At 44.9% G+C, this 12,426-nt stretch overlaps 4 protein-coding genes across 4 annotated transcripts; all 4 read left to right on the forward strand.

Moving 5' to 3' along the window:
• Positions 1-1,967: 1,967 nt before the first annotated feature.
• On the forward strand, positions 1,968-3,134 carry Aspvir_002446 (ditrans,polycis-polyprenyl diphosphate synthase; the record flags this gene model as incomplete). The annotated part of the gene is made up of 2 exons (XM_043274045.1): positions 1,968-2,457; positions 2,539-3,134. 2 exons carry the CDS (start codon positions 1,968-1,970, stop codon positions 3,132-3,134), a joined length of 1,086 nt encoding a protein of 361 aa, XP_043129980.1.
• A 521-nt stretch (positions 3,135-3,655) lies between these two features.
• On the forward strand, positions 3,656-5,902 carry Aspvir_002447 (ELMO/CED-12 family protein; the record flags this gene model as incomplete). The annotated part of the gene is made up of 3 exons (XM_043274046.1): positions 3,656-3,919; positions 4,010-5,378; positions 5,442-5,902. The coding sequence occupies 3 exons, from the start codon at positions 3,656-3,658 to the stop codon at positions 5,900-5,902; spliced, it is 2,094 nt and encodes a 697-aa protein (XP_043129981.1).
• Positions 5,903-7,535: 1,633 nt separating this feature from the next.
• On the forward strand, positions 7,536-10,172 carry Aspvir_002448 (putative cell cycle checkpoint protein Rad17; the record flags this gene model as incomplete). Its single annotated transcript, XM_043274047.1, has 3 exons — positions 7,536-7,595; positions 7,658-8,329; positions 8,400-10,172. 3 exons carry the CDS (start codon positions 7,536-7,538, stop codon positions 10,170-10,172), a joined length of 2,505 nt encoding a protein of 834 aa, XP_043129982.1.
• A 593-nt stretch (positions 10,173-10,765) lies between these two features.
• Aspvir_002449 (putative UPD-GlcNAc transporter (Mnn2-2)) lies at positions 10,766-12,203 on the forward strand (the record flags this gene model as incomplete). Its single annotated transcript, XM_043274048.1, has 4 exons — positions 10,766-10,948; positions 11,001-11,026; positions 11,085-11,101; positions 11,173-12,203. 4 exons carry the CDS (start codon positions 10,766-10,768, stop codon positions 12,201-12,203), a joined length of 1,257 nt encoding a protein of 418 aa, XP_043129983.1.
• Positions 12,204-12,426: the final 223 nt, after the last annotated feature.

Consider the following 12,426-nt stretch of genomic DNA (forward strand, 5'->3'; position numbering starts at 1 on the left):
ATCTATGCCTCCTTCCCTGTCTTCTTATCCTGGGGTGCCCCTCGAGAAGTTGTACGCTGTTTGAGCTATGGCTAGGCTAGTTCAATAGCATTAAGATCAGGGGAGTTCCCTAGCTAATCCATAATCTTCTAGACCCTCTTAATATTATATATAGTCTGCTAAAATCAATAACAGTAAGCTGGAGCACTATCTTTAAGGATAATTATATTTAGTTATTTAATTACACATTCTTGAGTAAAGGGAATTAGCTTAGGGATAAGGACTTCCTATAAAGATAGTAAAAGAAGGTATTAGTTCTTAAATTCTAAGCAGAAATTATAGAGAAGGAGAATACTACCTTATAGTATCTATACTAGTTAATATCTCCTTTTAAATCCTAAGAGAGTAGGCCATTCTTCTTATTTCACTTCTAGATAGGTATATAGCTAGGTGCTCTTCCATTCTAAAGTTTTAAATATATTATATTAGTATTAAGCTCCTATTCTGCCTTCTAGATAGGCTTAAGCTATTAATTTAAGAGAATAATCTCTTACTCAGTATATCTCTTATCTTAAGCTATTTCTAGAGCCTAGATATAAAGAGGACCCTTCTTATTATAAGAAAATGCCCCCTAAACCATAAAATTAGAAGTCCCCTTCCAACACTAGTATATAACTGTGGGATTATTTCTCTTATCTTTTATATACTAAATATAGATTACTCCATGCTATTATCTAAGAGAAATAGAGGTTTCATTAGTCTATATTATGTTTTTCTAGTCTTTGAGGGTCTAGTCCTTATAGGTAAGGTAAAACTATAATCTTTTCTACTTCATCTTATTAGTAAGGCCTAGTTTTATAGTTTACTTAACTACTTTATAGCTATGCTGCTTAAGAATATGTAAAACAGAAGAATAAGAGATACTAGCTTTAAATACTAGAATTTTAGAAGATTTTTCACGCCTATTTTAATCTTTACTAATAGATTCAAGAATAGCTTATTTAGTTACTTCTATAATCTCCTTTAGACATCCTATACACTTGCCATCTTCAACATATTCTAGTAAGATGCGTGGATCTATCTCTAGATTATAGCTACATTCCCTAGCTTTCTTGACCTAGTATTGAATTGACTGATAAGGCATGCCAGTTGTAGCCTTAATATACTTTATATTAATACTATAATAGGCTAAAGTCAGGGCCTGCATATGCATGGTAACTAGATGATAAGATCTATACATCTTTAATGGCTTTAAGGGCTTCGAGGGCTTAGAGGAGGGCTTGGAGGAGGCAGGCAGGCTGAAAATATAAATAATAGGGGAATACTGCATTGAATTTATTATAGAGAGAGAAAAGGGGGTTCTATATAGCTTTAAATTACTTTTTTTAGCCAAGAAATAATAGATAGAGAAGTTGAAAACTATTGTTTTGGAAGGAGTATAGGTCTCCATAGTAATTTTAGTGTATGGCTATTTATAATGGAAATGCTAAGTTTACTAGTGGCTAATGAGTTTTGCACCACACCTCCGTACCTTACTTCTGATTAACTGCTGCCTATCGGTGACTGAGGGACTCAAGCTGGAAAGTGCGCGGTAGGTAGAATACTCTGTACGGTAGTACAAAGGCCACATGCATTAATTACAAAGTAGTTACAATGGAAGGTGCGGAGTATACAAATGTACTAGGTATCTATGCACTGCGCCCCTTCCAAAATATAACCATCAACGGCCTCATTACTCCGGCGCTGTCTGTCGCTCCTGCTGCCTGTTGGGTATGTATCTACAACCTATCTACTCTGTACAATAAGATCAGCTCCATGCGCCACTGCAAAAACGTGGACCACTGATTCGACATTTGCCTGCTCACCTCGCAGCAGAAAGTGACAGCAGAAAGTGATTTCCCCCAATTTCACCCCCAAGCAATTTGCGAGATCAAGGCTCTTTTCTTGACTCATTGCTCCTGCTAAACAGATGCACTCCTCGAGCAACCATGGTCCTAGCACGTGATAGAGAATTACTGAGGGACACTGTTCGCACCCAAGGGACCACACTCACTGCTGCCGATCGCGAAAATATCCTGAAGCCATATCTGCCGGATCCATCAGATCTTGCACGTCGACCACTGCAGCGACAGAAGAAAGCCCCCCGAAAAGCTCCTATTCGAACATTCTTGAAGTCTCAGCTACATCAACTTACTTACACCTTCATCCATATTGTCTATGGGATTATCCTGCGTCTGATTCAGAGCTACCATGCCCTTGTGGATCGGGTTCTTGCGATCGTCTATTATCATCACCGCACACCGGAATTGATCCGAAAAGATGTCAAGGGCCTAAGACGTTTGCCTGAACATCTGACCGTTGTTTTATCATTGCGTAAGGAAGATGATGCGCTGGCGATCCTGATGGACGAAGTGGCAGAACTGGCTGCTTGGAGTGTTTGCTCTGGTATACCCATGCTGAGTGTCTATGAGAAGAGCGGTATGTAATGACAGTTCACGCTCGACATTCCGGTTTCCTCAAGCGCTCTGAGGTAGACGAGTAGCTGACCGTCCTCTATAGGGGTCCTGAAATCATGCATCCCGATGCTGCATCAAGTGGTTGCGAGCAAATTCGCTTCATATTACGGTTCACTCCCTCAGCAGCCAACCCTGCGACTTTTCGCTCCTCATCATTCTGTATATGAGCCATCTCTTGATCATGATACGACCCGTAGAGTCAATACTGACTCTCTTACCCTGCTTCTGTTATCCGCTACCGATGGGAGAGAAACTATAGTTGATCTGACTCAAACGCTAGCAGAGATGTCACAGAATGGTAGACTGTCACCAGGGGATATCACCATGGGATTGGTGGATGCAGAGATTAGCGAAATTACAACGCAGCCATTGCAGCCAGCCACATCGAGTATTGGTGAGAGACGAACGACTGCTATTCAACCCCCTATTGCAGTGAAGCCAGAACCAGATTTACTATTAGTGTTCGCGCCCTTTCTGAAACTGGATGGATATCCTCCCTGGCATATCCGCCTGACTGAAATGTTTTGCACCGGTGGTAAAAGCAGCGGCGTTACTAGTTATGGCGAACCTGTCGAATATCAGGGTTTTCTCAGGGGTTTATGGCATTACGCCGGGGCTCAGATGAGGTTTGGTCGCTAGAAGCAGCTTGCTGGCTTCTCAATATCTTTGCCTGACCCGAAGCTCGAAGCTCCAGGTGTAGCGTTAGGGATGAGACGCTCACATAAATCATGTACCTTGATTGCTCGCTTTACTGTCTGCACTTCAATTTGCTATATGTTCAATATTTCCTGGTACTTTCCTAGAAGCAGATATGGTTTGGTAGTGTGTTATATAGAGTAAGTTATTTTACTATCCTGAATCAACTTCAGGGACCTAAGTCAGGTGACGCCCCTGAATTCACTTCATAAAGTACGGAGTATTCGTACTCCGTATGGAGGCATCACCTAGCCATAAATAGCCAGCGGAGCAGGAAGCTGCTGCAGATTCACCTAGTTTCATAAATAATCACATTTCCGTGTTCCTTTCTTTCTTTCTTTCTTTCTTTTTGTTTTAAATTGCAAATATATGGATGGTGACTGCTACCTGTTTGGATTCTTGGATTCTTGGATCTCTGATGGCATACTACGACGGTCGGTCATACACGGAGCAACTCCTTTGAAATGGAGGGCAATATTCATGACATAGTCGAGCGATTGGGGAGTGAAGAAGATGCGGTGCGCAAGATGGCAGTTTTTAAGCTTCAAGGCAGCATCGGAGACCCTTCGTTTGCTGATATTTTCATTGCTGAAGGGGGGCTGACCAAACTGCGCGAATTGACATTACATGCAACTGGAAATACGCTGGCTTACAGTTTGACAAGCTTCGCGAGGCTGTTGGAAGTAGATAAAGGATGGGACTTAGTTGACCAAGAGTTGGTGGAAAGAGTAGGTCTTTGAAATTCGCCGCCATAAAAGGATAGCAAAGTCTCATAGCTTGCATCAATGCTAACAGAGCGTTTTGGCCCCTACCTCTAGATTGTCGAGCTCATTGTGACGCAGCCTCTGGTCAACATTTTGCGCGGCGCAATGTCTATCTTAGTATCCATTGTATCCCATCCGTACACGGGGGGTCGTCCACCACAGGCTGATGCTTTTGGGTTTCGCGCCCTGAAACCCGCACTTGCAATCTATCCACAATTCCTCGAGATGCTTGTCAATAGACTCTCGTCCGCGGACCATGCACTATGTGCGAATGCGCTTCAACTCATCAACTCGCTTATGCGTGACTCCATCGCAAATGGCTCCGAGCTAGAATGGCCCAGGTTCATACAAAAACTTCAAGATCTAGGGGTGATTCGAGCAGTTTACGCTCTCATGCAAGGTACAACGTTGCAGGACCACGCTCATCCTTTGATAGAGTTCCAATCTCTCACAAAGGTTCTGCTTAGGAGGTGGCGAGATATTCCCCTGGATCTAGAGAAACCAGAGCATAGGAGAGCATTGAAAGGAATACACCTTGCTAGTGACCAGGAGAAGAGCATTGACGAAAAGGTTGATAGTGACGCTGAGTTGCGGCATTCTAGAAAGCACAACTCAGAAAAGTGGAGGCGGCTTGGATTCGAATCAGAAAATCCAATAGCTCAGTTCGAAGAGATGGGATTCCTGGGAATGATGGATCTTGCGGATTATGTCAGAAATCATCGAAACGAGTTCCGAAAAATGCTGTTGGAGCAGTCAGCAAAACCAGGCCAGAAACGGTGTCCGATTGCCCGCGCTTCCTTGGCGGTAACTTCAATCTTATACGAGCACTTTGAGATAGAGAAATCCGAGATAGAGGATTCAAAGAACTATCTGGTCTTAGAGTCTCGCGCCAACCTTGACCGGTTGTTCAAGCCTCTATTGCTACACTGGACACGCTTGCACGTCGCGGCATTGCAAGCTTTCGTCCGGTTATGGAAGACCACCAATGCAGACGTCGATGATTTCGCAAAAATTGCTGAGCTGGTTCGAATTCTTGTTGAATCGGTTGTCGGTGGGGCAACTCGAACAAAGGAAGTGCATGACGTGGAAGACGAGATAGTCAATTTCGAATACCGCCGGCTTCGAGATCTACAGATGGAACTCTTAGAGCTCACGTATGAAGACGTTTGGAGGCAACATCTGCAACAGGTCCGAGAAGAACTTCATCACGAGGCTCTCCAATTCGTCAAGGAACAAAGGATCCGTTGCCTTCTGCAGGGCTACTGGTTTCCTGTTGAGGCCACTACTCATACAGACTCCTCTTCTGTCGAAAATGTCTCTTACCGATATGTGCGATTGTCGCATAACAGGAAATTCCTGCATTACGGGGATTTTGAGACGCTAGGAAATGGCAGGATAGACCTTGATTCTCTCCCAGGAAAAGGTTCGGATTTCCTCTGTTCATTCACTTTAACCGTACCTGTCTGTTGACTATCTCGTCGACCAGTTGATTTGTCGGCCGTTTCGTCTGTGGCATCCAACATCTCAGCATCAGCTGACGCTTCATCTTCGTCTACCTTGAAAATCGCACCCCTTTCTGTATCTTCGACTAAAATCACGATCCATGGGTATATTGAATGTCCCTCGTCTGTCACAAGGGGCCCATCGAAGGGTCATAGTCATGCTCGTTCTATCAGCAAGTCAAAGGAGGGTGTTTTGTTGACTCTCCGGCCTCAATCCCCGAGCATGGCGTCTGAGTGGCTCGACGGGTTGCTTATGTTGCTGGATCAGAGACCTATAACAGCAGACTCTAACAAGTTGATCAATGTGGTCAGCGACTACGGGCTGAAGATCCGTCTATTCAATGTGCGCTTTGAAGATGCGACTTTTCCTGGGGAAATTCCGAAGGTTCCTTCCCGAGATGGCCTGGATGATGACTATTATTACGATCTTTTCGGTGCGTCTTAAGCGATTCACACAAGAGAAGAGAAGAGGCAAGCAGGAAACATACCAGCTCTTACACCTATCTCCATGTCTCATACTTTGTAGCGCTCCGTTGATGGTTGACAATGTAGGGCGACCGAGCCAACGAACTTTGGACCAATTTTGGTTTTTTCTCAGTCTCCTTTCCAGAGTGCTCGTCTAGTGGCCGATTCGGATGTCATTGCTGGACTTGGAAAGCATAATATATGTCGTTCAATTGGCTGGCGGGCATGCACAGAGTTGTATGTTTTAAAATCTTCGAATACCTCTCTACTACCATTGAAATCTTCCTTCCTTGCCACATATTTCCAAGCATACTATTGTGACATCGGGTCGGGTTCCCTCAAGCCTATGAAGATTCATGCCGAGACACTCTGCATCCCATAGAAAGTTCTTCTCCGTCACAGAGTGACAAACCTGGGCAAGACTGGCATAGTTAGTTAACGCCCTAAGTAGTTGATAATAGCGAATCACGGAGAATAGTTGATATATATTAGGAATGATGTATGCTAGCATCACTGGTACTATCAAGTTTGATGATTTATATATCATGGTACTTGATATATATGCTGGGAGTCTCAGCTCTCGTACATATTTGTCCTTTCAAAAAGTACTTTAGGCTATTATAGGTGATGGCTACATGTTGCACGGCCCCTCTGCTCATTCTAGGTACCGAGATCCAGTTAATCAAGGGATGTTAAGGAACTAACAAGCTTCAGCTAAGAGGGATCTAAAGCAGGAATGATGAGAGTTTGAGACAAGCCCGAGGATTTGTGTAGCTGTGAGTCCAGTACTCCAGTGTATTCTGTAGCCGGGGATATATTAAGCTAATGGTGTATCTAAGTTGACTTCTTGGGCTACAGAGAGATAGAAAATTGGTATGTACTAGATAGTTCTAGTTTGGAAAATGGTACTAATAAAAAATTTAAATATTGCCCTCTATGCACCGTCGCCTCTGGAGGTCTTTATATGTACTGGTTTAACTATACTTCTCTACATATAAGCAATCAGGCAAATTTAGTTAAGGACAGTTTCATACTATACTACAGACTACAGTAGTTCTAAATAAGAAAGGAAATTCAATTCAAGCACTGGAAGTAAATTTTGAGCAGTGGAACTACCTTATCATTTAAGGTTAACTTGTCTAAGGTACCTACTCCATACATAGGATAATTCACACGGGATATTCACACTTATTTTTCGCTGAGCAGATCTGACTTAGGCTTCATGATATAGAAAGGACAGTGATTGATTGGACGGAAAATGAGAAATTACCTACCTAGGCTTCATTTTATAGTATGGCATCATTGGCATGTCAATAAAGATACCGTTGTAGACACTGTGGGGTCGGGGTGGCCATTGTGAGTTACTAGCGTCTTTCCATTGATCTTGTACCTTATCAGAGACGAAAGGATTCTTTCACTTTGCATACCGAATGAGATCTGGCGTGTTGGGTGACAAACTGACTATCTAGACTTATCGGACACCAAGATCCCCTGGGTCTTATCTTACCTACCTATATCTACGACATGCCTATTAAAATTGAATGTTTTCCATGCCTTGGCCCGTGCTCCATAGAAGCAGATAACTGTTCATACTCTTGTTGCTGATCGTCGTCATGGCCACCCACGCAGCGAAACGGCAGCGGATATCAATTGTCCGTCCATTGGAAGATCAGGTTGGTCTTCGAATCCTGATGATTCTGCTTTCGAAGGTAAACACCTGCCTGACAATTGCAAGGGTAATGAACCGAGTCGTTTGACTTCGAGTCCCGATTGCGAGTTTCTTCTCTATCGAAATTCTCCGTCAGACACAGATGTCCATTCGCAGCAAACCTCTGCCAGCAATGCCGCACTACCCTCCGAACCGGTCTGTCAGAGGACGGAATGTTCGAAATCTTCCCCAAGCAAGATATCCAAGACTCGATCGCTTCACAACTTCTTTCCAGCCGCGAGTGAAACACAAAGATGGGATACACACAAGGCTGAATCGTTCCGTTGGGCTCAGCCAAGAACAGACAAGACAGACATGAGCGACGACACGATCGAGGACGGTTACGATTCTTACGATGAGCTTTTCTCACACTACATTGCAGAGCGAAAAGTAACGCCCGAAAAGCGGATGGAGGCGCCTTTGGCTGCTGGAGAGCGTGCCAATCAGGCTCAAGCAACAGCTCACGCTTTTCGTTCGCGGAGCTTTGCAAGCAATCGCAGGCGCTTCGTCGTTCCATCGGCGTCGGAGAGCAAGCATCATGGTTCATACCCATTAGCGACCAATTACGACAGAGACTCCGAGAAACTGCCATGGGCACAGAAATATTCCCCTATAAATTTGAATGAGCTCGCGGTTCACAAGAAAAAGATTGCCGATGTACAGAGTTGGTTATTAGGCGCCCTTTGCGCGTACGAGAAGGTATGCATACAGAATCACAAATGAGTGATGAATTCCTAGACTCAAAAGATTAACTTCGAGAACAAATCAGAAATTACTTGTCCTCAGAGGCCCCGCAGGAAGCGGCAAAACGACTACATTATCGCTATTGTCGGACAAGCTAGGTTTCGATGTTCTCGAATGGAAGAATCCGTCGGGATCTGAGTTTGCGGCGAAAGGATTCACATCCACAGCAGCCCAATTCGAAGAATTCTTGACAAGGAGTAATAGATTACGTGGGCTCGAGTTTTATGGCACAACCGGTTTATCAGCAAGCAAGAGGAACAGCAGTGATCATATGAGGCCACGTATCATTCTCATTGAGGAGTTCCCAACAGTCTTTGATGGAGATTCCCCCAGTTTAGCCGCTTTCCGACTTTCTCTGCAGCGGTATCTCTCAGTGTCATCCGAACCGAGAAGCAATACCCGGAACGATATCGAGAGACACGGGAGCTCACCTGTTGTTATTGTCGTTTCCGAGACCATGTTGAATACCGGGGCATCCTATTCGGACAACTTAACAGCTCACAGGTTGCTGGGGCCAGCCATTTTAAGCGATCCAGGCACAACGATTGTTGAATTTAATGCCATTGCTCCGACGTTCATGTTCAAGGCTCTGGACCTGGTTCTCGAGAAGCATAGCCGCCGATATAGATCAACTAAAAGACCTGGGCCCGCAATTTTGAAGAGTCTATCAGAGATAGGCGACATCCGGAGCGCGATCTCTTCACTGGAGTTTCTCTGTCTTCGGTGTGAACGGTTTGAGAAGTATCCTTTCCCCAATGCCACGAGAACAGGCCGAGGTAACATATCTTTGGCGCCGGTTGAGAAAGAAGCACTGCAAACAATAACGTACAGGGAGAGCAGCCTTGGTTTATTCCATGCAGTCGGAAAAATCGTCTACAATAAGCGTGAGGGTCTAAGTTCTACAACCGTCGATCCTCGGCCACCCAGACCACCAGATCATTTATGTCATTGCGATCGGCCTACAGTCTCACTGGTTCCTGTGAACGAGCTTCTAGAGCAGTCGGGAACAGATACACAAACTTTCATCAGCGCCCTTTATGAGAATTACATACCATCGTGCGATGGCCCTGTTTTTGTCGACTGCATAAATGGATGCATAGAGGCATTGTCAGATAGTGATGTTTTAAGTGCTGACAATATGACAACTCCAGGCAGTTCTTCACGTGGAAGGTACAAGGCCACCCTTGGTCTTGGCATGTTGCGACAGGATGAGCTCAGTTATCAAGTTGCTGCACGTGGTTTACTATTTTCCCTCCCATCCCCGGTAAAAAGGCGAATAACGTCAACGAACCAGAATGGGAATGCACAAGATGGGCATAGAATTTTTTTCCCCGCTGAGCTGCGGCGATTAAAAGAGAAGGTTCAAGTTGAAGAACTTACAAATTTGTGGAAAACGACATTATTACACTCACTCAACGGACTCGGCAGACAAAGCACCAAGTCCTTGGCAGGCCGTTACTTTCAGGCTGGTAGGCAAGCGATAGTTGCCACTATGGCATCCCGCAGTGACTTTTTGTTATACCAATTGCCATACATGGCTAGAATTGGGTTCAATGAGACTGTTTCACGTGAACTTGATGAGATTACATCCATTCCCAAGCGAAGAACACAATGTGACCGCCAAGGCATCGATGATACTTTCGACCCTGAGCCCATGACCACTTATCGGGCCTCCTCTGTCAGACAGCCTACAATGCCTGCTAATGGCCGCATTTACCGCCAACACAACCTTCCGCCTGTGGTCTCAGACAGGGAGGATAAATTTGTCTTGAGCGACGATGATATCGAGGATGTTTGATTATGTCGGCACTTACCGTGATTGGCTTTTTCGGCTTTCACATACTTTCTCTGATATTACGTCTCAATTTGCACTGGTTTGACTTTTAAAGCATGTTAATCTGTCCTTTCACGGCTGTCTAGCCCGACCGCTGGCACGGAAAGAGGCTGGAAGGCTGAATGGTCTGTTCATTTGAATGCATTCCTCCAGCGTGCGAGTCACGTTGGTCTTAGAAATTCATACCTTGCCCTAAAAAGGCTGATCTTATAATATACAAAGCAATTCGTGTGATATCAGTCGATGCCTGATTCACGTTTTAGTAAATAGACAGATCAGGAATAGTCTTCCTCGGTTGCCTGAAAATCGATTCGCGCGCTATCTAACCTTATGCCATCAATTTCTGGTTAGCTCTTCCTCTCTTGACTAAGCAACAATGAATTGTCAACAACATTTAGCGACAGAAGTTGATTCAATCTCCCATATTTGACTAGAATCTGCTGCTCAGTCCCATTTATCCTTTCGACTCATTTGTACATCCTCTCCCTCTTTCACTTCCGAACAGAGCACAACCTTCCTAGATCAAAAACACGCCGGCCCTAGGTACAATAGAGCAAATGATCAATCGCAACTGCGATGACGCTGATTCAAATAAGCCTGGTGCGAAAGAAAAGCACGGGGATGCACTAGAATCCGGTGCTCTAGGAAGCATAGCTACGGCAGCGGCTTATGCAACCTCTCCTAAGTGGATTAGCATGGTCCTGATGGTGTCATTGATATTTGGTGGGTGTTGTGCAAATGTAGGTACTCCGAGTACGATGGATCTTGCTATGATTAACTTCGTTGTTCTAGGTGTTCGCATTAGAAGCCATTGTCAAGTGAGTTCAGAACCCCGGGTAGCTCAATGGTAACATACTGATATTTAAAACTACCTAGAGATCAACCAAGTTCAGGTAATTGACTGACTATTATTGCCCCGACTAAGATATACTTCTGTCTGACCCTCTCTGTCCGCCGCTGGAAGGTCCCCTGATCACCTTCGCGCAATTTATTGTGACTGCTGGATTTACGTTACCAAATTTTGTCTCGCTATCATGTGGGGCTCGGTCACTCTTCCTCAGTCCACGTGTCATCCCATTAAGGTCATGGTTGGTATACACGGCCTTCTTCGTGACAGTCAATCTTTTGAACAATTGGGCTTTCGCATATAGCATATCGGTTCCCCTACACATAATATTGAGATCAGGCGGCCCTGTTGCTTCCCTTATCGTCGGATACTTGCTCAATGGAAAGAAGTATTCTTGTGGTCAGATTTTGGCAGTAGCGGTGCTCACTCTTGGTGTTGTTACAGCAGCATTGGCAGATGCTCAAGCTAAAGGCGTACCATTAGACATTGGGCATGGTGGAACAGACCTTGGTATAACGGCTACCGCTACTGGCTTCGCAATTCTTGCTTCTGCAATGGTTCTTTCGGCCTTTCAGGGAATATATGCAGACCGACTCTATGAGACTTATGGCCGAAGCCACTGGAAGGAAGCGCTTTTCTATTCTCATGTACTCTCGCTACCACTTTTCCTCCCAACCTATCCGCGGCTCCTGGATCAATGGCGCGTCATGCTTTCCTCCCCTCCCTTGCGATGTCGGTTTCCGGCGACATCCATCAGTGTCGGAAAAGATGCCGAGCTTCCTTCAGGCTCTTCCACCACTTCAATTGCCATATGCGGGCCTCGTTTGGATTTAGGAATACCGGGATCCCACTTATTTCCATCTTTCATCGCGCATATTCCCATGCAGGTGGCTTATCTTTTTGTGAATGCGCTGACCCAATATCTATGCATTCGTGGAGTTCATCTCCTCTCCGCCCAGACGTCTTCATTGACAGTGACGGTGGTTTTGAACGTTCGCAAACTTGTTTCGCTCCTGTTATCCATCTACCTATTTGGAAACCAGCTTTCGCCGGGTGTTGTTATTGGGGCTGTCTGTGTCTTCGCAGGGGGTGGTCTCTATGGTTTGGAGGGTGCCCGGCTAAGAAAACCGAGTAAGAAGAAGGATTAAGTCTGATAGCTTAGAGCGGGGTGCGCCAGTGAAGTAACATATTAGATCGGAATGCCCGCGAATCGCAGGCAGACTTTGCGTTCTGGATGTATAGATATATGTTGATAACCACGGGCAAGTCTAGCTTGTGTATATTACTGACTTGAGTTATGCTATTGAAAAGAAAGCCTGAAAGAAGACATCTTTAACGTCAATAGTACAAAGTATAGCCAACAGTCAAGCA

Source organism: Aspergillus viridinutans (assembly GCF_018404265.1).
Source record: "Aspergillus viridinutans IFM 47045 DNA, scaffold_11, whole genome shotgun sequence".
In the NCBI taxonomy this organism is placed as follows: domain Eukaryota; kingdom Fungi; phylum Ascomycota; class Eurotiomycetes; order Eurotiales; family Aspergillaceae; genus Aspergillus; species Aspergillus viridinutans.